Here is a 27,761-nt window from a genome sequence, read left to right as displayed (position 1 = left end):
TGAAGAGTAGCAGCTAATCACGTTAAGACCTACATACTTTTAATAGGGGCTATAAGCAACTCAAAGATAAGTTCTAAGACTGTTTTAGATCTGTATAAAAGCAGACAAGGGAAAGCAAACCCCAATTATACACTTTAAGAATGACACAATGTTATTCAAGGCAGGTAAACCCTATTGGTGAGCTTTTACACTCATTCAGTTAAGAATACTAAGATAGTACCAATACTTATACAGAAGGGGGGAACAGCATTCAGAGTTCTACTTATATACATTTTGGAGGGGCAGAACGCAACTCAAAGGGAAGCAGGAACTTAATGAAACTTTCTAATTTCTTCTTTCACCAAGATACATTTACCACACTAACTTCTTTAGCAAGCACGTACTTTTACACTTGTTATTCTTTCAAAGCAGCCTCTTTAACTTATAAAGTCCTTACCTAGTCTACAGCATGGGTATTTTCAGAGGCAGAAGAGGGGCCCTAGTGGTCTGGGAGCCAGCTGCAAGCAGGTCAGCATAGGTTTCAGTTGCAGAAAAGTCAATGTTCCACAGGATATTTTCTTAAACAAGTATTAGTTTTGCAGTTTAAGTATTCAGGGACTTCACAGAAGGCTTCCTATATGCGTTCCAGCATTAGGCATAGGCAATTGGTATGGGCAAACTCCCAACCACACGAATCTCACACTCAGCCTCACAGGTTGCACACCAGACGTAAGGTAAGTATTACCCAAGCCCACACAGTACCTTAGGAGAAAGGAAGAGGTTAGGAGTGGATGCTTTCAGGGTGCAGCAGCGCAGGACCCAGTCCCTGGATTCTTGGTCCGGAGTCGAAAGAACTGGACACTGAATGGGAACTTGCAGCAGCAGACGTCAGAGGAGGCTTCCAGCAAAGGACTCTTCGCGCCGTCTTGTGGCTCTGTGGATTTGGCGCCTTTTTACAGCAGACAGATCAAGAACGAATATCGTCTGATTCTCTTCACTCTCTTGGTCCTGCACTCTGGTAGGGATTTGAATCCTGTTTATGGAGATCCAGTAGCGTCCACCAAAGTTTCGGACGGATTCGGGCTTCGGAAGACCATGCACTGCACACAGGCACGAAGTCTGAGGGTATTGGCGGTTTGCAGCCCAGCAAGGTTGCAGCAGGTTGTGGAGTGGCTCAAAATGCAGGTCGTCTTGAGACTAGTGGATATCACCAGCCTAAGGGTAGGAGTCGTCACATCCAGGATCCCCAGGTCGATTGGAAGGAAGGGTCGCATCTAGTTACACAGCAAGCTCTCTGGTCACTGGAAATCACTACAGACTTCTTTTCTTCATCTTCCTCTTCGGATTCAGCTACAGTAGTCGACTTGCCAGCAGCTTCCAGGTTCGCAGTCTTTATCAGGAACTACAGCACGACTTCTGCAAACTCTCCCTGTAGTTTACAGAAAGGGGTGGTTTGGCTGTTCATCAGGACAGCCTGCCCCCCCCACCTCCTATTAGGCTTGGTCTCTTTCAGGCTTCCTGCTTTCTCAGACACTCGGGAGCCTTGGCAGGGAATACAAAGGATTCCCACCGAAGACAAAACTTCCACTGAGGTCATTCCCACCTGGAATGGCAGCGAAAGACCTCAGAAATAACAAGCAAACTGGAAATGGGGAAAAGGAAGAAGCCCACCATTATAGCAGAATGGTGGCCCTTCTGTGCATTATCGAGGCTGATAAAGAGCCTGCGAGTAAAAAGACTAAAAAGTCACCAAGGTAAAACCACGGCCACCAGCCAGTCAAGTAAACGTGCAATTGTAACACGAATGTTACCAGGTAAGTAGGAAAGGGCATGTATTGTATCCTCCCAGCACTCCACACAAGGTGGATGTGCTGGCTCACTATAAAACGTAAAGGGAATCGAAAAATCCCACTTTACTTCTTTGGAACAGTAGCTCACCCTAGAAATAATAAGAGAACTTAAAAAGGAACCCACTGGGACAAGATAAAATAATAATCAAGTCAAGCAAAATGTTCTGGGGTTGACACAGGTCAAGAAAATTCATCATAAATATGAAAATCTGAAGTTTAAAATCGCGGCCGGCACAGAGTAGATGTGCCAACAGCTCTCCTCCGATCCTGAGCTGGAGAAAGCGTCCCACCACCCCGCCAGCACCCCGGATCCATCCAAAAAGAAGCCCCTGCGACAGTGACAGCTGGGGAACCGGTGCGGGGAGCACAGAATACGTGTCTTCCCCCCACACCCTCCTCACTAGAGGGTTGTCTGGCCCGGAGCACTGCCCTAGTCGTGAGCGTGAGCGCAACGGAAGGGAGAGAGAAGGAGACTGCCAGCACACGCCAGACGGAGGCAGAGGAGGAAAGCACAAACTCAGCGTTGGTGGAGAGGATCCCCAGCAGTGAGCATACAGGCTGCTGCGGGACGGTGGAAGCGGACCAGTGGCGGAGGTGTAAGCAGCGTTGGAAACCCCATAGGCGCTGGCAGAGGAGGTCCCGCAAAACGAGAGGAGGAGTACACGAGGAGCGGAGCTGCGCATAACAGGAGGCCCAGTAGCAGGGAGCAGCGGCCCGGGCACACAGCAGCCAGAAGAGGCGCAGCCCCATAAAGAGGACAGAGAGGGGACGTGGCGGAAAGCGTGCCCCGCAGGCGCAGATTGCGGGACCGGCGGTGGAAAGGTAAAGGGCACACCGGAGCCACAAGAGGGATCGGGCCTCCTCCCACTCATCCCCCGGAGAGGGGTGAAGAGGTGGCAGGGCCGGGGGGGCCTTGGGGGAAAGGAGTGCGGGACCCCTAGGGGGGTCACGAAGAGAGAATGCCCAGCAAGTGAGGGGGTGGCACCGGGGGGGGCGGGAGAAGTGACCGCCCCCGCCAAAGAGGCTTTTGATGAATGCCCCTTCTGGCTGCAACGGCTTGGGCCTTTTTAACAGATCTCCACTGCGGAAAGACCGGAGACACGGTTGTGTTTGACTGCTCAGGGAATCAATAACAGAAATGTTTGTTACTGCAGGGAGTGCCTTGTCCATATTTGCACGCATGCTGAGCCCTGTGCTGTTGGGTTTGTCCATTCTTGAAGTGGCCTGAATGATTTCTGTAGAGTCCGACCCAAGGTCTCCATACAGCAAGCATTTATTCGCATTGGATTTATATTTCTTCCTGGTCTCTGTTGAGCTCCATTCTTCTGTCAGCTCCTCCAGGACCACCCTACCCGGCCCCTACTTCTTGCTTAAATTAGTCCTTCCCATGTGCAGAGGAGAAGGCGGCCCCCGGTTAAGGGGGAAGACAGAACCGGTGGGAGGCATACAGCGGACCGGAGGGGGTGGCTCAGGAGACCCGGCTGGAGTAGCCCGAAACAGCAGAGAGGCGACAGGGCAGCAAAAGATAAACAGAGGTGGACGGTGGGGAGAACCCTCCGGTGAAGGGGAGGACCGGACGAAGGCAAGAAAGCTCCGGAGACATCCGGTGGCGTGGCAAGGGAACACCGGGATACGGAGGCTGGGGGGACCATGACCACGAAGGCCAAAGGAAGAGGGGGGGAAAGACCGCCCAAGTCCCAAGTGACGCCCCAGCCACCCTCCATGCCATGTGGCCCATACAAGACACCAGGGATGGGGCCAAGCGAAGCCAGGAAGGGGCGGTGGAAGGCAGCACCCCAGGGGGCACGGAAGGTTTGGCCCTGATGTCAAGGCAGGACTTCCTTACAGACTAGCTTGGCAAAGACGTTCCAAGACCAATTTCAATTTATGCAATCCGACCTGAACGAAGCCCTAGGGGAGATCAGACAGGAGATGTGACAGCTGGGGGAAGAGGACAGATCTCCTAGAAAAGGGCCTTCAAGATGTGGACAAGGAAATGACTGCCAACAGTGAAGATATAAAGAGACTCGATGTGGCTACGCAGAACTTGGAAATTCAGATGGAGGATATGGAGAACAGATCCCGAAGGATTATAAGGGTGAAAATGCTGCCGGAATCGGTATCAGATAAAGAATTGAAATCCGTAATTCAGATGGGCTTTGCAGAAATTGTGGAAGAAGGGGCCGCAGACAATATCGAACTGGACCGAGTGCACAGGGTAGGGAGAATGGTCAAAGGCCAGGCAGCAAGACCGAGAGACGTATTGAAAGAAAGCAGGAGCCCATTATGTACAAAGGCCAACAGATAGCACTGTACCAAGACTTAGCGAGCAGCACGCTTATAAAGAGAAGACAAATGGGTCCAGTACTAAAAGTCCTAAATGAGCGAGCTATCAGATACAAATGGACCTTCCCATTTGGTTTCGTATTTGAATGGGAAGGGAGCCGGAAACGCATCACCTCGGTGCAGGAAGGAGTGGATATCCTACAAATAGATCTTGAAGAGACTCCTGCAGGGACTCGAGCACAACCAACGGGCAGAGAGAGAGGATTGGGGGAAAGACGAGGCAACTCACGAAGCGGAGAATGAAAGGGGGTCACCGACAAGCATGGGACAAGACATAACCATTCAAGTGGCTAACACATAGTATTAGGGGGCTTAATACCCCACTTAAGAGGAAGAAACTGGAACAATTCATGAGGAAAGAGGATCTGGATGTTTTGGGGCTACAGGAAACGCACCTCTTGCACAAGGATCAGGGGCGGTTAAAATTGCAGGGGTTCGACCAAATCTTGCACGCCTCCAGCCAGAGCAAAACGGGGGGAGTCGCTTTAGCAATTAAAAATACGGTTGACTTTAGAGTCAGTGAAGTCATACGGGATAAGGAGGGGAGGTACATTATAGCCAGCGGGAAGTATCAGGATCCCCCCCTACACCATGGCAGTTGTTTATGCTCCAAACTCTGGCCAGGAGCAGTTTCTGCAGCATGTCTTGGGTGTACTAGAAGAAAAAGCATGGGGCCACATAATCTTGATGGGGGACCTTAACATCGCCTGGGATAGGGAGCAGGACAGGATCAGGGACCCAAGTAAGAGGGGGAAGGGCGGTGATGTCAGCAGAACTGAAGGGCAGAATCGAAAGGGCAGGCCTACGAGATGCATGGCGGGAATTGAAGGGGGATGAGGAGGGCTACACTTTCTTATCGGGAGTCCATGGATCGCAGTCCAGAATTGACTATATATGGGTCTCAGCGGGCTTGGTCGGTGGGATTGGGGAGGTGAACGCGTGCCCCATAGGGATTGCAGACCACAAGACGGTATCCACCATTCTTGAACTTGGACGCAAGAAAAGGGGGTGTGGGGATGGAACTATCCAAAGTCCCTACTTAGGGACCCGGTAATCAGAGGGGAAATGGAAGAGAAGATCAAGAACTTCTTTGCAAACAACAAGAAAGGGGATACGAGGGAAGACATAAGATGGGACGCGTTCAAGGCCACGCTCAGGGGGGAATTGATAGCAGCGACCACTCAAGGGGGAAAACAATTGAAGGCGTTGGAAGCGCAACTCGAGGCAGAGGTGGAGGCAGCAAGGCAAAGGGCGGGAACAACCCCCAACTATGTCCTCCATGAGGGAGTACAGAAGGGCACTAGAGCAACTAGAAGTCTTCTGCACCAAAAAGGCTGAAGGGGCTCTGCTCACTGTTCGCCAAAAGTACTATGCTAAAGCAAATAAAGCAGGTGCACTGTTAGCGCGCCTACTGAGGGGGGCAAGATCAGATAACACGATTACAGCCCTGAAAACAGGGACAGGGGAGCGGGCCACATGCTTGGAGGATATCCAGGAAACATTAGCAAGGTACTATGATTCTCTCTATGCATCACAAAACCCCCAGGTCCATCTACAGGAAGAGTTCTTAGAAAGGGTACAGCTGCAGAGAATTAGGAGGGAGACACGAGATGCCCTTAATCGGTAAATTACTGAGGATGAAATAAGAAGAGTGATCAGAGCCCTACCGCCGAACAAGGCCCTGGGTCCAGATGGTTATACCGCAGCTTTCTTTAAAACGTTCATAACAGAGCTAATCCCGCACTTAACCTCGCTTTTTAACACTTTCAGGCTAACAGGCAGAATAGCTCCTTCCATGGAGGAGGCCAAGCTGACTCTTATACTTAAGCCCAATAAAGATCCAGAGGAGAGAACATCCTATGGGCCCATCGCGCTGATAAACATTGATGCCAAGATCATTACGAAGTTCTTGACAAACAGGTTAGAGAACTATCTCCCGGATCTGATCCACCCAGATCAGGCGGGCTTTGTCAGAGGCAGACAGATGGCGGATAACATCAGGCACGTGGCCCACCTAGTGGAAAAGGCACAGAAAACAGACACTCCCACAGTCCTTTTAGCGTTGGATGCAGAAAAAGCATTTGACCACTTGGAGTGGTCCTTTCTGTTCTGGGTGTTGCAAAAAAATGGGCTTCAGAGGGGAATTCCTGACAATGATCCAAGCCAACTACCAGGCCCCATCAACAAGAATAGCGGTGAACTGAACAACATTGAGACCTGTTAGGCTTCAAAGAGGTACAAAACAAGGCTGCCCGTTGTCTCCAATGCTTTATGCGATTTATTTGGAGCCCCTCCTCCAAGCCATAAGGGAGGCAGATGGGATACAGGGCATTCCTTTTGTGGGGGGGGGGGGACACAACAGAAGGTGGCGGCGTTTGCCAATGATATGCTGCTCACTTTAGCAGCATCAACCAAATCTATCCAGGCGAGTACAACCTTGTTAGAGAAGTTTGGGGAGGTCTCGGACCTAAAGGTCAACGTCGGCAAATCCGAAATCTTGAACCTAACGCTCAAGGCAGGGGAACGCGACATCCTGAAGGCAAGCACCCCCTTCCTGTGGAGCCCGGGGGTATCAGGTACCTGGGAGTGAGGATCACGCCAACCCTAGTGAGCTGGTACGCGGCCAACTATCCCCCACTTTTGAGAGATATCAAACGAGACTTCCAGAGATTGAGAAATCTCAGGGTTTCGTGGTTGGGACGGGTTGCAGCGATCAAGATGGTTACGCTTCCACAACTACTGTATTTATTCCATGCGATTCCCCAGGCAATACCCTCAGGGTTTTTTAGGGAACTGGGGTCATGACCAATGAGTTCTTATGGGAAGGAGAGAGAGCGAGGGTCAATACGTATCTGTTAATGGCGCCCAGACAAGAGGGAGGAGTAGCGCTGCCGAACTTCCGGCAGTATTACGAGGCTACGCAGTTACGTGTAATTAGAGAATGGCTGCAGGGAGGGGAGGGCACGCAAGATAAGCAATGGGTGAAGATGGACAGAGCAGTAGCACACCGTAATTTAGCAGAAGTCCTATTATGGCGGATAACTGGGATAAATTGATGGGATCCAAGGCGATGGACATTCCCATCACCTTTCATGCGTATCTTTAACAATAGGGATTTCACCCCAGGGATGGAAAAGGGGGCATTTAAGCAATGGCAGGACGGGGGTTGTAGGAGGTTGAGTGACATGTTCCGCGGGGAGGGAATACTCTCCTTTGCAGATTGCAAAAGGGAATTCACAGTGCAGGAAGGGGAAAGACTAAGGTACGCGCAAATAAGGCATTGGGTGCTACAACCCGGGAACAGGGAAGCAGCGACGAGGGAAACAACGAAATTTGAAAGATTTCTCCTATCTAATGACGGGGCTAAGGGGCTAATATCCAATCTTTACAAGATACTGGACAACGCAAATGCCAGACAACAGTGGACGTATATGCGGAGGGGGGAGCGGGTCCTGGGGAGGGAAATCGGAAGGGAAGAATCAGAGAGGTTGTGGAGGAGGATCCCCAGGTTGGCAAAAGCTTCCCAAATACAAGAAGCATGGCACAAGATCTTACTCGGCTGGCACTACACACCGGCCCACCTACACAGAATATATCCAGGAACCTCGGGGAACTGCAGGAGGGGTTGTGGGATGGTGGGCACGGCGGAACATATCTGGCGGAAATGTCCGAAAATTTAACCATTCTGGAGAGAGGTCCAGAGGGCGCAGGAGCAGGCCTACGGGCCAGGGGACGGTAGACCACCGGAACAGATCCTCTTGGGAATTAGAGGGGGCACGTGAGTGGGGGTACCTAAAACGAGGGAAAAAGCAAGAGTAATCTTAACGCTAGCGGCTATGATGATAATAGCACAAAGGTGGAAACGACCAGAGGTTCCCATGATGCAGGACTGGCTTAGAAAGATTTGGGAAACAGTAGCCCTCGATTGGGCAACATATGCCATGGATAGCAATGTGCAGAACTTTGCAAAGGACTGGGGGGAAACGCTGGCCTTCCTTAAAGATGACTTAAGGGTGATATGGTGCCCGCAACATTTAAGGCTGGTAGATCTACAATGAAGTTCGGTCATCGGTCCATGAGAGAAATGGACCAGGGACAGAGCGGTAGTTGCCTCGGCGAGGGTGAGGGGGAGTGGGGCGGTGAGGGATCATTGGGGGTTTCGTTAAACATGTTGTAAAATTTAATAAAAATAGTTTTCAAAAAAGAAAATATGAAAATCTTACCAGTCGATATTTGTGAGAGAGAGAGAGTGCGAGCGTGCGAGAGAGGTTATAGCTAGCATGAATGTGGGGCGCATGAGGCTTGTGGTAGTGCTTGTCACTGGTCTTCCTTGCCTGCTGGTGCATGCGGATGCGTGACAGCTCAGAAAATGTTGGGTGAATGTGATCAATGTATTGTTCCAAGAATGTCAGATCTGAGCTGCGAGTGGCTGAGGATAGACTGGTGAAAAGGTGAACTGGAACCCTGGAACTACAGGAAATAAAGGAACCGTAGAGTTATTGCATGTGTCCTAGGTAACTTTCTTGAAGTCTGTGGTATAATAGTTTCCCCGATTTCACACCACCTGTATGCCTTAATATGTTTGGCACAACACTTCGTGTGGCTTGTCCAAGGCTTTAGCTTGGCTTCCTTCTGGCACATGTTCCGGCAGTGTACTCCTTGGTCTGAGGTGGTCAAAAGGTTCAATAAAGTCACAAGTCTTTCCTTCTCTGTAAACCCTCTGGACTGGTTTTTGGGAGGGTTTACCAAGTACCCTAAGGATCTCTCTAAATTTGGCACTGCTACAAGCAATCAATGTATCCTGCTTACTTGGAAAGGCAGGCTTTGGGAGCTTACATGTTGCAATGAGCGCAAGGAGGGCTTTCGCACCTTGCACCCATATAAACAGATACTCTATATTTGGGTTGCCTTCAGACATATTTGCTTTCCTCTAGGTCTCCTCATGCTTCGGACTTCGATGACCCATGTGATGACAATTTTGTCCTGTGCTATTGTAGTCCTGCTGGCAGTAAGTGGTTTGTAGATCCCCAAATCTTAGTATCAGTCTGTACTAGCTCAGGACCTTGGTAGAGTGGCAGAGCAGTCAGGCTTATCTTAAGAGGAAGATGTGAGCTGTAGCAAGTACACTGAGGGCCTCATTACACGGTAGGTGCTAAAAAATGGGATTTACCGGCATGGCGCTATCAGCGTGTCCGCCCTCACAGGAGACCGCCAATAGCGCACCATTACGAGTAAGCGGACACGCGCATAGGGCCATGCCGGTAAATGACCCTACCGCCATGCCGCAAAAGCACCTTAACGGGCCCGCCCAAAGTGCTGATAGCACCTCCGCCCTCACTGTACATGCTATTAGCGGTCACCGCATCGACTATTAGCATCGACTATTAGCATCGACCGTCAAATAGCGGAAGCGGAAATAGCGTCATCGCACCGGAACGGGAAAGAGCACGGCGCATAGGGCCATGCCGGTAAATGACCCTACCGCCATGCCGCAAAAGCACCTTACCGGGCCCGCCCAAAGTGCTGATAGCACCTCCGCCCTCACTGTACATGCTATTAGCGGTCACCGCATCGACTATTAGCATCGACTATTAGCATCGACCGTCAAATAGCGGAAGCGGAAATAGCGTCATCGCACCGGATCGGGAAAGAGCACGGCGGCCATCTTTAAAAACACAATCCATTGCCATCCTCTGCCCCCTGGACCATATTGGACTAGTGAGCTGTGTGAAATCAACCGTGACACCTGCATCATGCCCAAGGCCCTGAAGAAAACCTGTGACAGGCAGCGGAAGGAAAAGTACACCAACAAGGAACTAGTCATGTTGACACAGACCCTTGCAGAGCATGCAGAGGTAGTCTTTGCAAATGATATGCGCCGCGCCACTTTGCTCAAGAAGAAAGCCATCTGGGAGGAGTTGGCAGTCAAAGTCAGTGCCGTGGTCACCAGCACGCGCACTGTGCGCGAATGCAGGAAGAGGTGGGACGACCTCAGGCTGCGGGTGAGGGGCATCCTGGCGGAGAACCACCGCATTGCCACTGCTGGCGGAGATGGCTCCCCAATACGCCTGAAGGAATGGGAGGAGACATGCGCCAACATGATTGCCACCAAGAGCATCGAGGGAGTGGGCAGCATGGAGGTCGGCGTGGCTACCACTTCCGATGCAGATGAGTGTACACATGACAGGATGCGGTGTGAATGCACAGTCACCCCCATATGTGAGCCCAGACGCCACTCATGCATGGACACACATCCACACATGCACCCATCCATCACCATGTCAGTGTCAGACCCAAACACACACACATGCACACATCACCAGAGACAAGTCCCAAACTCAACCATGCATGGATGAGGCACTGAACTGGCACATCACCTGCATCCACAACTGCTAAGTCCCAATGTCCACAACTGCATCATTCCTGTAATTTACATTCAGTATATTGAAACGCAACCAATGCCATCCCCCTTCTCGTCTCTGACAGGCTCACATACAGATGGGGAGGATGCTGCTGATGCATCAAAGGCACCACCTACATCAAAGAGGCCAAGGGCACAGGAGCCGGAGGAAACCCCTGCAACATCCAGGGGCAAGGGTGGAAGGCCACACCTGAAGAGTGGCAGCCTACGTCACAGTGCCACTGCCAGGGCAGCAGTAGCTGCACCACCAACTGTTGCCCCACCACCGGAGGCAAACACACTGCCAACAATGCCAGACACCCAGGGCCCACCATCAGCTGCGGCAAGCTCTGCTGGTGAGGCAGCCGCCACTGGCCCCCAGTCCGATCCAGAGGACACCCTACTCCAGCACATGGAGATGCACACCCCAAGCCCCCCAGGAAGCCCAGAGCCCATGGCATCGCAGACCCCTGGTTCTGATGGGACTTACAATGACACCAACCCTGCAATAATGTCACCCATGCTACCATCACCTGTTGCATTGGAGCCATCTGAGGGCACGGCATCCAATGCACGGTCACCCGGCACTGATCACCAATTCACCGCCATCCTGCAGCGCCAACAGGAGCTGACCGTGCTGGTTGGGCAGCATGTCGCTGAGGCTGCAAATCTCACCGAGAAGATAGTCCAGACGGCGAGGCACTCCACTGAGCGCATGGACGCCAACACGGACAGGATATGCAATGAAATTGCAAGTCTGAGGGAGGTGCTTGTCCGCATGGCAGACACAATGGACCGCCACTTTCACCCACAAGGCCAGTCTGCCCCATCCTCGACTTCCGGGTCGACTCAAACAAGCCCCCTCAGGCGCTCGATGCGAACCACCAGGCACACGTCTGGCAACCCTCAAGACCCTTCCAAGGACAATTGCAATTAGGGGGTTAATGGGGATACCCCGGTGTGCATTGGCCATGGCAGAAATGGCAGAGACATGAGGGACTGTTGTGGGGGGTGGTGGGAAGGGTGTTATGGGTCTGTTGTGGGGGGGTGGGAAGAGTGTTATGGGTCTGTTGTGGGGGAGGGGGGTGGGCAGCGTGTAATGGGTCTGTTGGGTGGGGGGGAAGGGTGGTGAGATGTTGTGGGGGGGGTTGGGAAGGGTGTTATGGGTCTGTTGGGGGGGGAAGGGTGGTGGGATGTTGTGGGGGGGGGGTGGGAAGGGTGTTATGGGTCTGTTGGGGGGGGAGGGTGGTGGGATGTTGTGGGGCTTGCACTTCTTCACCTTTATGTTAGTCAATACACTGGTTTCTGATGAAAACACAGCCTTGGACATCTTCATTGTGTGTGTGTGTGTACTTCATTGGCGACAGGGTCCATTGCATGCTCTGAGACATACACCAGTGCATTCCTCCCCATATCCATGAGACAGTACGAAAACATTTTCCGCAGATTGATTGCCTGATCAGATGCTGTCTCACAGCACGTGCCTCCTGGCCATTCCCTCTTGCAACGCCTGCATCCCCTTCACCTCCGCCCACATCAACACCATCATCCTCATCATGTGCTTCTATCCCAACGTCAGGGGGCAGTGGGCTATTCCGCCTGTCACACATATTGTGCAGCATGACACATGCCATGGTGATCTTGCCCACCTTCTCATGTCCATACAGGAGAGCAGCACCAGACCTGGTAATGCACATTGGACGTGACTTCAAGAGTCCAAAGGTCTGCTCAGTCACGATGCGGGTACGGGTATGTGCATTATTGATTACCTCCTTGTGCCTGTTCTGTGGTCTCCGTACAGGTGTGAGGAGCCAGGTTTTCAGGGGATAGGCCGCATCACCTGTATGGGGGGATGAATGGGGTCCTGTTACTGTTCACCTCAAGCACGGCCTGTTCACATCACACAAATTGACATAGCATTGTGATGCAAGTGCTGATATGTGCGCATACATGCAGATGGTCTGTGTGACAGCAACGTGCAAGTGTGTGGCCGACCCTGCAAGTAGAAATGGCACAATAATGCCTACAACAGTAGTTTTCACATGTCCTGGGTGTGGCCCGGTCTTAGGTGTCCCTGCGCCAGGCAAATTTTGTAGCACACTGCTTGTGTACTGACATTCTGACACCAATGTTGCCATGCTGTGAAGCATTACTTCCGTGGTGCTATAGGTGTGTGGTTCAGTGCCATGTCTAGGGGTGTTCCCTTTGCATGCATTCAAGGGTACATTGCTGTGTTGATGCTGTGATGCGCCGATTCTGTATTACCATCTTGACGCCATGTTGATGATGTGTGTAATGTGTGGCGTGGCATGATGTGCAATGGGGATGGATGTGTAATATTTTGCAGCCTGCACTGTTCTCATAGTCGTGCACCATCAAATTGCATGTGGATGCTTCTCAGGTACATCGTGGCCTTCCCTGAAGGACATTGGCGTACATCTGTATGTCCATTTTCCCTACGGACGCCAGTCAACACCCAGTTGGAGTATGTATCCCCCCCCATTCACACCCAGTTGGAGTATGTATCCCCCCCCATTCACACCCAGTTGGAGTATGTATCTTCCCCCCCCCATTCACACCCAGTTGGAGTATGTATCTTCCCCCCCCCCATTCACACCCAGTTGGAGTATGTATCTCTCCCCCCCAAAATCACGCTGCCATGTGCTTGCCCTGCTACTCACAAAGTAGCCACGTACGTTGTCCGGTGTGTGGCTCCATGTAGCATGGCATACTTGAGTCCCGCAGAACCATGGAATCATGTGTTGATCCTGGGAATCTGGCACAGCAATGTGTGATTACCTTGCTGGCGTCACATACCATTTGGGCATTGATAGAGTGGAATTGCTTCCTGTTTCGGTACACTGCTTCATTGTGATGTGGGACCACCAATTCCGCATGGGTACAGTCGATGGCCCCGATGCAACTTGGAATGCCTCCCAGTGAATAGAAGCCAACTTTTGTGTTTGCAATCTCCTGGCCAGTCTGTGGCATGGATATGTGTTCAGGTGCATGCTTCAGGAGTGCATCGAGTACCTGGTTCAGCGTGCGTGAGGATACTGGTTGCGAGATGCCATGCATCTGTCCCACTGTATGCTGATGGGTGCCTGTGGGCAGGAAGTGGAGCACACTCACCACCTTCAGTAGCGGGTGGATGGCAGTTCTGATGTCTATGAGGCTCGCAATGTCGTTGTGGATCATGTCCACGATGCTGGTGATGGGAGCCCTGTCCAGATGGTACAGGGTGTGTATCTGCTCAGGGGTCAGGTTGAATGGACTGGCTCTGGTCCTGGGTACTGGTGGGTGCCTCTGTGGTATGATTAGGTGCCGTTGTGGCGCCTGCTGTGCCTGTCTTGCCCTCCTCCTCCTCCTCTTCCTACTCCTCCTACTCCTCCTACTCCTACTCCTCCTACTCCTACTCCTCCTCCTACTCCTACTCCTCCTACTCCTACTCCTCCTGCGTCTCCTTTGTGCTGCCTGTTGTTGTGGCAGCTGCGCTGCAATGAGGTCCTCCAGGCCATGTAATACTGCCAGTATCGGTACCATCTTGGTGTGGGGAGGGGTGTGGGAAGGGGTGTGGTGTGCTCCTTTTGAGCTGCCACAGTCTACATTGCCTTCACCTGTGCTGATTTGGTCCACCTGTGGCAGGTGGGTACACTGCCCATTTCCCTTAACGGGTGGTCCGCGATGCCGGTATTTGCACCATGGCGGTATGGGGTTTGGGGGGATTTACCATGCCGCTATTTGCTTGTGCACTGGCCTTGTGATGCTGTGCTAATAGCGGCATGGCGTAATTAACGGAATGGAGGGTCGCGCGCACGCGGCGTGTCTGCTATTAGTGGCACCGTAATTAGCGATGCGGCTAATAGCGGTGTGCGGGGTCGTGATCCACATAGGGATTTAACATTACAGGTAAATCATTACCGGTAACGTTAAATCAATACTGCCTTCCGTGTAATGAGGCCCTGAAGCTTAGCTAGACAGGCACAGCACAGAAGCATTTACACTTATATAAAAAGTACATATTTATTATATTGACACCAGAATCACTTTAAATACTTCAGACGTTTATACTAGAACACTTTGGAATACTTCATAATACACTTCAAAGGGCACTGTAAGGAACTCATGGCGGCAACAGTAAGGACAGACACAAGTGATCATAGTTAAAGGGTGTTTATTAATGTTCGAGGGAAGGCAGATCAGATCATTCACAGAATGCCAGGAACTACTAGGTCTCACAGAGAAGAACAGGTTTCAGTATGAACAGATCCACCACTGGCTCACGACGCCAAGAATAACGAAGGCTCTGACAAGGGACCCCACCCCTTTCGAGACATACATGCTGACCCAAACGGGAGAAAAGAAATTTGTCTCCACACTACAAATTCCTCAATGTTCAAGAAGAAAGCATCACATGGTACTACATGAAAAAATGGGAAATCACGCTAGGAAAACAAATCTCGAGGAAACAATGGACACATCTATGGCAAATAATCCCCAAGTGGACACGAGCAATACAAACAAGGGAAGCCTGGACCAAAGTGATGATCCAATGGCACTATACCCCAGAGAGGCTTCACAAAATGTTCCCGACTACTCAAGGTAACTGCTGGAGGGGGGGTGTGACACAGTGGGCACATGTAGACACATCTGGTGGGACTGTGGGGAACTACAAAAATTCTGGACGGAAGTGAAATTTCAGATGCAAGTAATGTTTAAGGGGACTGCCAACCTAGAAGAAGAAATTTGGATGTGCGGTATGTGGGCCCCTGGAGATAAAACACTTAAGACACAAAAGCGAAACGTTATGGGGTTCCTCATTGCAGCCTGGTTAGCAATAGCACAAAAATGGAAACAAAAGCCTCCCCCAACGACACTAGAATGGCTCCACAGGATTTGGACATATGTAGCGATGAAAAGAATCACATATAACCAAGGGGACAGACAGCGGTTCGCTACAGACTGGGGAGACGCCATAGAATTCCTGCAAAGTGACTACATGCTGCAATGGTGCCCACATAACATTCGTATCCTGGATTTGTTCACAAGTTAAGACCGAAGCAAGCATGGGACTCTAAGGACTGCATAGACACTAATACCGGTGGGGAGGGAGGGGGGTTTGGGACAATGTTGAGTCCCGATGTTGACGTTTAGAGAAATAATAATAAAACAAATTTTAAAAAAAATAAAAAAATAAAAAAAAAATAGGGTGTTTATTAAACTGTATAGGTAGGTTGGAAAAACACCTAATCTAAACCTAAATCTAAGATGGGAGCAAGCTACGACCATCAAATAATAATAAGGCAGTCCAAATGGCGTATTGTCAAATAAAAGGGCCGATACTAAAAAGGAATCCATTGCCAATCCTCAAGACTAAATACAAAAAGCACAAGGCGACAGTTCCGTTCTCAAGCACCGGGACCTTCGGTGGTTAAGTCACTTTACTACAAAAAGTCTCTTGCCTGAGAGGACCTGATGCGTTCAAAATAATAAACAACATATCAGCCTCCCTCTGTCGGGTTCACTCTGAAGTGTATTCAAAAGATTTCTCTGTTGCATTCTCGTGTCGACAGGGTGATGGCTTTTCACCTCTGGATCCCCCTCCCGGGTTCACTATGGTGTTTCCTCAAAACAATTTCACCAGTGACATTCACGAACCTTAATGTGTTAACCTCCCTCTGTTTGGTTCACTATGGCTTGGTATCCAAAACAATTTCACCTTTCGCATTCCCAAGTCTTAATGTCTTTTTAAACAATTCACTGTGGACATCCCTCCATTGGGTTCACTCTTGTCAACACACTGTTCATTGGTACTTCAGACTTTACCCCCTTCCATCCGCACCCCTCTGTCTGAGCCAATCACACAGTTCTTTCTCTTTTCTCACTATGCGGGATCACCTCCCTTAGCTTTTCAATTACGTGTAGGTCAAAGACTTTTGACTGTACAGGGGTTTTGCTAGACCCCTGTATGACCACTTTGACCTTTTCCTTCCGGCTCTCCTAGGGACTTCTGGTATCGGTAGTTTCAACAAATGCGGGATCAACCAGTGTCTCTCGAATGAGCACCCACATGGTGCCAGACCCCTCTGCAGCTGGTTTTCCCCTAATGTTAACAGTTCTTTAGACTTTTCTCAATTTTCCATTCGTTCAAAACAGTTTGATTTCTTATCGGTTCTCCCCTCGACTCACCGGCTGTGAGGAACCGTTTGGCTTTTCTTGTCTCTGGAGTCAAGGCCGGTACCACGGTAGCAAGCGTCTCCCCGTTCAGATTATCAGTGTAGGTGTGCTGCGTATACCGTTGACATCTGCTGCAACACATGCTGGCTATTGTTTGCGGCCTTACAATTCCTTCCACGATTCCTTCCACCGAGGCTTCGCGGGTCTGGGTCCAAAAGGGCAAGTTTGCTTCTCTCCTTGCCACACTTTTGGTTCTCTACGCCTTTCTCCTCCTCTTGAACTGCCCTGCTTGGATAGCTGTTTCGTCGTGCCCTCTCGTACTCCACTTTTATCCCTGCGGGGAAGGGAAAGTAATGTAGGTGTGTGTGATTCTGGTCAATTGCCTGACCCTTGTGTTATGATATGATAGGTTATTTATAACATGCTTAATACCCAGAGGTTTCTAAGAGTGGACCTGGGGATCGAACCTGTGGTGCTCCACGTCGTCTTGCTTCCAAGGCGAGCACGTTGCCGCCAAGCTATCCTCCCGAGACCTGTTTCAGGTAAACGGCTCTGGTGCTAGTCTGTTGTCTTTCGTTATGTGCGAAAGTGTTTGTGTCGGAAAAGGGGGATGGGGGTGGCAGAGTATCCTACGTGGCAGGTTGGGGAAAAGGAGTTAGAAGAAGGGGGATACTGCAGCTCACCCATCAGTGTCCCACTTCCACTCACCGAGGACCCCCCCCCATCAAGGTGATCTGCCCTCATTGGTCCACCCACAGGAACTGGATCCAATAGCGATGGCCGTGTCCTGGCCACCTGGATGACAGATCCCCGGGGACTAGTTAGGGAGAGACCTTCAGGTTTCTCACAGCACTTTCACTTTTGTGCTTGTTCCTGGTTACATTTGTAGCAACGTTAGAATGGGAAAGACAATGTTATTGTATTATTGGTTATTGCACACATGCAGCTTTCAACAGTTTATACAGTAATGCATTTACTCTGCAAATACATATAGTAAAGTCACTTAAAGGGAGGACAATGGCTAGTTAGTGTAACATAAGCTTGGTTCAAGGTTCTAGAGATGGTTTCTTCGCCTAGTAAATACTTCAAGTCCAAAAACGCAACCCTATCTAAAAGGCAGTTTGGAGAGGGCTTAAAGTCTTGACAAGCAGCTAATTACGAAGAGTTCCAGTGGATTTCTTCCAGTTTCTAGTGTTATTGAAGCAGCAAGTTAACAACTAACAAGCGAGACCTTAAAACAGACTCGAGAAGGGGACACAAGCAGCGGCTTGGGACTGAGGTAAGAGGGGGTTGCCCTGGACACCTCTACTTGCACTCCAATGCTCTGGAGCAACTTCTTGGAATCAGGTAAACAATACCTTTTTCCCCACCGTACCTTAGGTTAGAAGACAAAAATGTTCGTGCTGGATGCTCCACGATGTTGCAGCTCTGGACCAGACCTCCGGATTCCTTGATCTGATGACTGAAGGCAGGACAATGGAGCCACCTCGAGGAAGGACCTGTAAAACGACTTTCAGCAACTACTGGGGTCACTATGCGGTTTTGGTGTCTTTTCTGCAGCACCAACAAAGGACACCCGTTCAATCTTCTCTGTTTCCTGCAGTCCCACGCTCTGTTGAGGGGGTCTGGGCGAGTGGGATCAGATCTCTGAAGTGTCCTTACAGGTTCAGCAAAGATTTGGACGGATTCGGCCTTTCCACGAAGATGCACTTGTAACGGGTAGCAGGTCTCCTGGTATTGAGGTTCTGCACCTCTGCAAACTCCTAGGACCTCGGGAGATGGCTTGTTTCAAAGTTCGTCTTGAGACTGTTGTTCCCACCAGCCAAAGGGAAGGAGTGGTCCTCATCAGAGCTCCTCTATCGCACAGAAAAAGGGGTCAGGAAAGCAGGGGTCGCTTCACAGTGTCGCAAATGGTCTGCAGGCATCTCGGGTCATCATCCTCTTCGGTTACTTCAGCTTCCTGTGGTCGACTTACTTTTCACGCCAGAAGCCTCACCTTTTATACAGTTACAGCACATCCTCCTCTGCAAGCTCTCTCAGAATTTTACAGAAAGCAGCGTTTGGCTGTCCAATCAGGACAGCCAGACCCCTTGTGGGAGCTGGACCTATTCAGGTACTCTGACAGACAAAGGACAGGAGGTGGAAAACTCCTCCCCCACTTCCTGCCTGCGCAGACACTCTGGAGCCTAGGCGGGGTTACCCAAGGGTTCCCTCCAAAGGCAGAACACACACAACGACCTCCTCCTCCCAGAATGGTGGAAGAAGGGCTAACAAAGAACATCCATGCTAGAAATGGCAAGAAGAAATTAGGGAGGCCCGAAGTTGGTACTGGGGTGGCCCTATTGTGCACTACCGAGGTTATGGACATAGCCTGCGGAATAGACAATAGTTGGTAGAACACGTCCACTGCCACCAGCCATAACTAGGTGATTGTCCATGTGACTAAAAATGTCATAGGAGCAGAGAGAAGGGGGATACCAGATATTATTTTGGCATGCCACTGAAGGTGGTGTGTGCCAATCTCTCAGACTATAGACGTTTGGGAGAGATACTAAGTACCTCTCTATCCTTAAGAAATGTAGTTATTTGAGGATACAGAAAAAGAAACTTAAGTAGGACCCTAAGGGACCCCAGCAACACTGCCCATAAGGGGCTGTGTGCTGCAGTTGTAAAAACACAAATGCCTTTAACAGCTATGGAGCAGACAGACTCCATAGTACAGGTTAAGTACAAAGAACAGATTTCCAGGCAGATAGATCCCAAAAGAATGAATGAGAGGAAAAAGGCTCCACTCATTGAGGATCGAATGAAAAATTCCCAGAAGTCCAGCAAAAAGTGCTCTGGGTCTCACTAGCAGAGGGGATGAAGCATAAAAATGATAAATCTCCCTAACACCCATGAAATCGGATTATACTGTTTCACGATGTAATTATTTGATTTTTTTCTTACATGCAGTATCCCCCTACCACATAGTGTGTTACGTATTTGCATTGTCCAGTGTGCACAACATGTTATACACTCTTTTTTTGCTGCTGCATGACGAATGGACAGTTGTGAGATGATTTCTCTGCATGATTTGTTACTGCCATTAACAAAAGAAGAATTTTAAACAATATTTAGTTTGATGGCTGAAAGCGTGCACAGTTTACATGGGCAATATTCATCTGATCCGTGGCTTTGCTCCCAGATGACCTATGGGGCAAACTCAGCCTCAATAAAAGTGCCCATATTTCCTTTGAGCTTTCCTGTCCATACAACCCTTCTGTTTGTGGCCCAGTGGCCCTGGAAAGTAAGTAGAAGGGCATTATTCCCCAAGTCTATTGGTCTTGGTTTCAACAAGCACACCAGGCTCGTAATGGCTTGCTGGCCCTGCAGAAAGCCTAAAGGCCTGACCGCTGCCGAGCCAAAGGCAGCACTCGGTGTCCTTAAACATTTTGCACAAACAGACACGCCTAGACACTGAGGCTACTTCAGGCGGTGATTTGGTGCAGTATCAAAACTTTGTACCATGAAGGGGAAAAACATGGAAACGTTTGCCGATTTTTCAGGGAGGTGCAATCACAGCAAATTCACATGTTTGTCATACAGCACTTCCCGAATCTTTTCACTAACAGGAATCACAGGTGTAGGAGCTGTGCAGATCACAGTTTTTCTTGCTGCAAGTCCATTTTGAAGCACATTCACTACTGTTGCATGCGTCAGTCCTGTAAGGTGGCCTAACTGCGACATAAAGCACCAAACAAGCAACACAGTGTGTTATAGCCTTAAGACAACAGTCAAAGCATTGTAGCATAACAGAAGGGTGCCAAACGGTCACTGCATACAGAAACACAGATAGCTGGCCCTTCTTGCCCTACCCACCCAGTGCCTTCTGCATCTACCTTCACTTTCCACAGTCGAATTACCCCAGCCTGCATAGTAGCTCAGGCTACATTTTCTCTCTATAGATGGCAATGCATTACTTTACCAATACTAAAGATTTTTTTTCACTGTGTTCAATCTATTTGTATCCAACATAAAACATGTCTACTGCATGAACTTGATGTTAAAGACAAGAGGACATGCTTTGAATGTTTCTTCGATATATCTGAGAAACGTGCATGTATCTTGTATGTGACAGCATGATATTCAGTGCGCATGTGTTCCTTTGTAAAGTATAGTAGAGCCCTCAACTGTAAACTGTTGCCTTTGTGGTTGACCTACTAGTTTATAAACAGCCCCTTTCCCCATTATACAGCCGAGTTTCATGAAAAATCCAGCTGTCTCTGCGCCCGAGTACTCTATTCTGCATGGCTAGTATAAGGTCTCTAAACTAGTAAGCTCAGGTAGTAAGGGCAGTCATCTAAATTCTAAATAATATTTGCATGCAATGTAATGCTCTTATTTTCATATTTGTTCAAACTACAGACTGCTAAAAGGCCATTCACCCCACAGAGTTTCAAATATTAATTAACACAAAATAACATATCAGCTTATAAAGGGTCAAGGAAAACCTATTTTGCCAAGGTTCAATTCACAGACACAAATTGAAAAATAAGTCTACAGGGCGTCAAGTCTGTGTCATAGCCGAGGGTAAAGAAAGGCATTACAAATTGAAAGAACAAGCCCGAGACAGTGTTTAAGGGTTACCATTGTGGCTGATGTTTGGCCATCCCAACTGTACCCATGTTAACCCCACACTCTGCATTCACCTGCTCAACAAGGTCATTCAAGGACTGCCTTTTGCTCTGCAGGCTCTCCAACTCAGACATCATGTGAAGCAGGAGCCTGTCCAGCTCCTCACAAACGTCTGCGAGTGTAAGGTCCTCACCAGCCATCGTCCCTTCTGACAGGATCACACTCAGTAGGAGGGCAGAAGAGGTATGTGTGCTCCAGAAGTAGAATTCTCGTTGCAGCTTCCTCTGAAAGACAAGCATATGTAAATCGACGCATTAGGAAACTCGTCTACAGTTGAAAAAGAACACACCATTCATCCACTTCTTTAAGGACCAACTTGAGCCATTCTTAGAGAAACAATGACTAAAGGATAAGATGGGGCTGGGGGAGGCAAGAAGGGAGCACCATTCCCATTTACTTGGAGTCTCATGTATCTTTTTATTTTGTAATAATTTCAAAGATGGATTTTTACTTTAAAATTACCAGTCAAATCAGGCAGTAATAACTGAACATATAACATATATGGACAACCGTTCTTCTTCTTAGAAGTTCAAGCAGACAATAAAAATCGTGCTCACTCTAATTTTATTCAGAGTGAAAAATATACACAAAGCAATGGTTTGCACATTGGAGAAACCGAATAGAAAAATGACTGTAGTCTGTAGTAGGTCATAAACACGTGCTTCATTCAAAATGCAAATCAATGAAGCCCTTTGCACTCTTTCCATGAAGCAGACTTGCTTGAATTTAAGTATTGAAAGCTGAGCTACGAAGGCAGAGACAATTGAAATCAAGATCTATCAAAAAAAGGTTAAAGATGATGTTTTCCTACCCTTACAGATTAACAAAAGGGGTTCACATGTTTGAAAATCCTTGGGCCAGGACATTTTTTCCCTAAACATTTTTATTTAAACCACTACACACTAACAGACAAACATCCAGAAAGCAATAGGTGCTCTTTTGCAGATGCTTGATGTGGGAGAAAAAAGCCACACATGCAGGTCAATGCGCGATTTAAATGAAAGGATGACACCCCCTTCAGATGGAAATTAGAGCTGGGGTCACGGGGTGCCACCTAATGAACTGTCTCAGGACCTGACAGCCCATCATCCTTGATCCAAAGGCTTGGAAATGTATGAGTCATTGGATGAGTGGACACCTGCATCGATGGATCATGTCACATGGAGAAAAGATGTTAGTGTAGTTCCTCAGAAATCCATGCATTCATCCACAATTACCACCAAAAGACATTTCAATTTGAGGTGGGCCGCTAGAACAACCAAATAAAATCTTTTAATTACTGAAGTCACCAGCACCAGAACACAGGTCCGCAACCTTTGGTTCTCCAGATGTTTTGGCCTAAAACTCTTAATAACCCTAGCCAGCATAGGCAACAGTGAGGGATCAAGAAAGTATTAGCCAAACGCATGTAGAGCGATGCCGGTTGCAGACCCCATCCAACTAAAATCTCATTATTCCTTGAAGATGGGATCCAGAAGATTAGAGCATGGCCAACTAGGTGCAGTAATTGGAAACAAAGACCATTGAGCCACCAATGTGCACACTGTCAGACTGCCTTGCATTCATCACTCAACTCAGACCGGGGCTTCCTCTTTGCCCAGCAAGAGAGAGGAACTGGATTGTGATTTGTGTCCCCAATGAAATGTACGCCTTCCAATGGAAGTAGGCCCGACTCCCTATATTGATCAAGCAGCCACGTTACTACAGGCTCTTGAAGACCAGATTTGTCTACAATGGTTTCAGACACATTAAATGAATGGCAAGTACCTAGCCATCAAAATATTGGTGGACATGAATGCCTAACAAATGAAGTTAAATGAAGTTAAGACACAAGAGGGGATAAAACCTTTAGTGTTGGAAACAGATCAAAGAGGAGGAACAGAAAATTGGTAGTGCCTGATCTGAATCTGGAAACGCAGAAACCTTGGTGAGAGGGCAGAGTGGGATGCAAAAATAGGCATCTTCCAAGTCCAGCAAATCTAAGTAGTCACCCGATTTGACCTTTTGGTTAATGCCTTGTGCGCACAATCACGAGAGCTTGGAAAGGACATTACGAATCTGCTGGCAAGAGGTGGTCTACAACACAGCAATCTGTGCGACTCCTCGTATTCAACATATTGGTTACCCTGCACCTTAGACACAATGGTGACCTGGTCAGTCTGAATGTCTCCTCAAATGAGTCAGAGGTGATACTGTTACATTGTTATAATTGAATATTGGATACAGAAGATGAGTGGCCTATAAATCTGTAGCCACACTCTAGAAGCAGATTAGCCTTGCAAGCCAATTACAAAGACAGTCCTGAAGAATGTGGCAGTTACTATCCAGACCACCAAAACCGGTTGACACACGTGGAGACGGCGGGAAGGCTCCTGCTGCACACCACGTTAGAGCCATAGGGAGACTAAAATACTCTAGTATCTACCCTTCTGGCTTAGTTTTCATAACATGATGGTTTTAGGCTTCAAATCAGAGCTAGCTTTTAATTGGGGTTCATTCACCCTCAGTAATGGCCAACAGAGTGACATTTGTGCCTCAGTACTGTTTAGAAATTAGCTTTACCTTGTATTTTAATTCTTTTAAGAAGCAAGGTTTTTGATCTGCGCCGATTATCCTGATCACACCACAAGTACTTACCAACAATACAGTGCCTGGGCCACCAGTCATTAACGAATGAAAGAGGAAAGAAAAAGTAAAAAGAGTTAATATACTAGTAAACTGTACTTTTCTTATTTTATCCACTATTAGAGAAAGGCGGCACACCAGCACTGAGTAGGGATAGGTCCCAGGTTGGGACAGATAGAACCTTACTCTGTCCCTTTTTTTACCTCATATTTCTGCTCTATTACAGGCGCAGGCAACTAGTCCAAATGTATAGACAATTTAGAAAAGTCAGTAGTGTTTTCTACAAGTGCGACAGGGTAACAGTGTTCTTATCTCCCCTTACCTGCCGGGACATCATAGACAACTCACAAGCAGTCTATATGCCCGCTTGAGCACATTTTGGTTTTGGGGTTTGCCTGCTCCTACCCCCTCTTTTCATGTTACTTGCAAGACCTCCACTCAGAAGGGCAGATTATTTTTTTTTAATTATATTTATATATAATACAAAAGTCACCTTTTAACACTCCTATTAAATACTAATATCAAAATATTTTCATTTAAAAGCAAGATTGAACCAACCTTTCCACATACTACAATAGGAATCGACATATGCCAACTTCTTTAGGTGTATTCAGCCTTTTGTTTCCAATAGAGGCACAAGTTTCCTCCATATTACTATCAGGAATATCATGCACCGTTCATGGTTACCATTTATCCATCATTGAATGATGCTCTCCGGTGGCTATTCGCAATACAGAGAGGTACGAGTATGAGCATCGCTCTCATTTGTGCACTTCTAAGTCTTCCTTCTGGACCAACCCTGGGACTCTGGATGATGCTTGCTATTTTAAACCACCCTTTAGGTGTTTGAATGGTAATGATGAAAACAAATGAGTGTACCTTGCTAGTGAACAATACTCAAGGCAATTGTTTAGCTGGACCGATGCAGGTGTTTAGGCCGGTCCACAAGTTTAGTAAAAAGATTGGTCTGCTAAGTGGCAGATCCAAGCAAGGGGTTCAAAAAAATGTACAAACCGCTCACTGTGTTCAAGAATACAAAAATTCGAAAGGAATAATTTATTTTCTAATACAAGCAAACATATAGTGCATGAAATTTAAGAAAATGATGAAGAATGCAACATACATATGCAAAAACAATAACAATTCATAATGACATCAAATAACAAAAGAAGAGTGTAGTGTATACAACAAAGTGAACATAGAATACTGTATGATTAGTATACAGATGGAATTCAATAGTCTCATTATTGTATGACAATATACATGCGAATATGAATGGGTGGGTATTTTGTGAATAAATCCAAAGGAAAAAATAGACACAGAAGGGGCTATAAAATCGCCCAAATTACCTGAACGTGGCAGAGACTGAATGTACAGAATCTGGTACAACAGGGGACCATAAAAAACAGGTGTTCCCAGTTCATATCACGTTTGGGCGGATTTGCATCAAATTGCGTCTGCCTTCATCAAGGCTCCGTGGGGGGCGACCCTGCCGGCGCTATAGATCCCAAGTTCTCTGTTCCGATTCACTAAGAGGCCAGTGGCTGAGCATGGGACTTCCTCAGGCTTGGTCTTGCTGAAAGATGCGGACCCGTACAGTGGTGGGTGTACTGTACACCATGATGCTGCTGGTTGGGTAATAATGATTCACTGCAAGGAGGGTGGGTTGAGAGTGCAGTGTTATTTCTTCTGGTCAACCGACTGTTTGCTTTAAATGATTCCTGGATAGGTCAGGATCACTTTGCTGGAGGCAAAACCTTGTCCGTCTCAAAACCAGGGAATGCGCTGGCTGGCTGGCGTAGAACTTTTGAATGGTAATGAACCTGCTCCTCTCCCCTACCTCCTATCACTCTTTCACTTAACCTTGGAATGCACAATCCCTCTGATACAAGTCTTCCTACATCACTGACGGCTTCTACTCTTATAATTACCAACTTTGACAGAAACCTGTATCTCCCCTCATGACTCTGATACACTAGCAGCTCTCTACACAGACTACTACCTTCTCCCACTCGCCTCAGTCTGTGGAGAAGGGGTGTGGTGTTACTTATCAATAAGGCCCTCAACAGTGCCACCCTAATCCTGTCAACTATTTCTCTTTTGAATATTCTACTATTCAATTCTTCCATCCCTCTCCTCTAACTGTTCTAGATCTCCATCGCCCTTGGCAGCCACCTTCCTTAAACTTAACTCCATCCTATGTGACCACTCCCTCCACAACCAGCCTACCCACTCTGGTGACAAGTCACTTGACCTAGTCTTTCACTCCAAATCACTCCCCATCTCTGAACTCTCCGTTGACCCATTTCACTCGGATCACTCCATTGTTCACTTTAACATCTTGGTCCCTGCAACTTCTACTCATCTCCCCTCTTCAATGACGAGATGAAATTCTGGCAGAACTCTTACTACTTACCTTGGTGATGTGAGGACCTCTCTCCTGTCCCTTTTCCCTACTCATGCCTCTTCTACTGACCATGCTTTCTATGACTTTCACTATGCACTTATGACTCCATTTGACCAACCCTATCCTGCTCGGCATTCACATGTTGGCCATCCACAAGGCTGCCTGGGGCCCTTACTATCTTCAACTTTATCTCACTAAATACTCACCCTCCAGACCTCTACGTTCCTCTGGCTCCAACTCTGTGTGTAAAGCGCTTTGCTAAACAGAGGGCAGGAGGTTGATCGCTTTCCTCAGCTGGCTCCCTAATATGGAACAGCCTCCCCCTCCCTCTACACCTTGAGCAGGACTTCCTTAAATTCTGGAAGCTCCTTAAGACCTTCCGCTTTACCTCCTCCTTCCCATCTCCTCTCCTCTGCTAATCTCTCAGTGTCTGTGATTGGTATCCTGGGCCCTTATGCATCCTCCGGCCCCGGACCTCCAACACCCAATCTCCCCAGCTTCTGTCTATTCTGAGCCCTTGCCTTGGCACTCTCTGCGCCTGGAGGCTCGCACTTACACCCAACACTGCTCCTGGCCATGTAGCACTTACCTCTCCATGCACTTCATCTGTTGCTCACTCACAAGCACGGACACTCCAGCACCTTCCCCCGCTGCCCTTTTCCTTGCTGCACTTGCACGCTCTGAATTACTCACAAGGCATAGTAGGTTTGTCCTTTTTCCTTTCCCCTCTTCTGTTGTGTATTCAATATGTATTGCTCCCTTGTTCCCTCCCTTGCCCTGTGGGCGCTTTGAAACAGTATGTACTTGCTGTATAAGTGCCTAACAAGCGAACAACGAATAAATGTTCCAGTCCTCTGCCTTGGATCATCTCTCAAATTCCAACCCTCAAAACAAAAATGTGCCAAGGCCTACAGGCTGGAACTGGACACCTAGCTTACTCCTAGAGAACAAAAATACCTTGCTGCCCTTACCTCTGAATATTCCTCCTACTTCACAGATCTAATCTCCTCTCCTTGGTAATCACGTCCCGTAAACTTTCATGCACCTCCAATCTTTGCTTACACTTTCCCAAGCCAATATCCATCGCCTCCTCCCTTTCTGCTCAGGACTTTGCTCACTGCTTTGCCTCTTAAATCACTAAAATATGTGACACACTCGCAGCTCTCCTCCCTTATGTTCACCACCTCTCCCCTTACCATCCTCTACTCTCGATTACTTTTCCCCTACCTCTCTTATTGAATTAGCACCCATCCTTTGCAGTGCCAACCAATCAACCCTTTTTACTCCCCAAACGATAAAA

The 27,761-nt window shown here is 48.3% G+C and overlaps 1 protein-coding gene across 2 annotated transcripts in view; it reads right to left on the bottom strand.

Moving 5' to 3' along the window:
- Positions 1-27,761, bottom strand: part of CCDC115 (coiled-coil domain containing 115) — a 155,027-nt gene that overhangs the window by 116,517 nt on the left and 10,749 nt on the right. For both annotated transcript variants that reach the window (XM_069647572.1, XM_069647573.1), the window contains exon 2: positions 21,444-21,653. In XM_069647572.1, coding sequence (XP_069503673.1) covers positions 21,444-21,569 — 126 coding nt within the window. In that variant the 5' untranslated portion in view covers positions 21,570-21,653. The remainder of the gene's footprint in view (positions 1-21,443; positions 21,654-27,761) is intronic.

This window comes from Ambystoma mexicanum, chromosome 2q, assembly GCF_040938575.1.
Source record: "Ambystoma mexicanum isolate Mex_15411 chromosome 2q, UKY_AmexF1_1, whole genome shotgun sequence".
Taxonomy (NCBI): Eukaryota; Metazoa; Chordata; class Amphibia; order Caudata; family Ambystomatidae; genus Ambystoma; species Ambystoma mexicanum.
The sequence above is the reverse complement of the archived record's forward strand: the minus strand, read 5'-3'. Positions and strand labels throughout refer to the sequence as shown.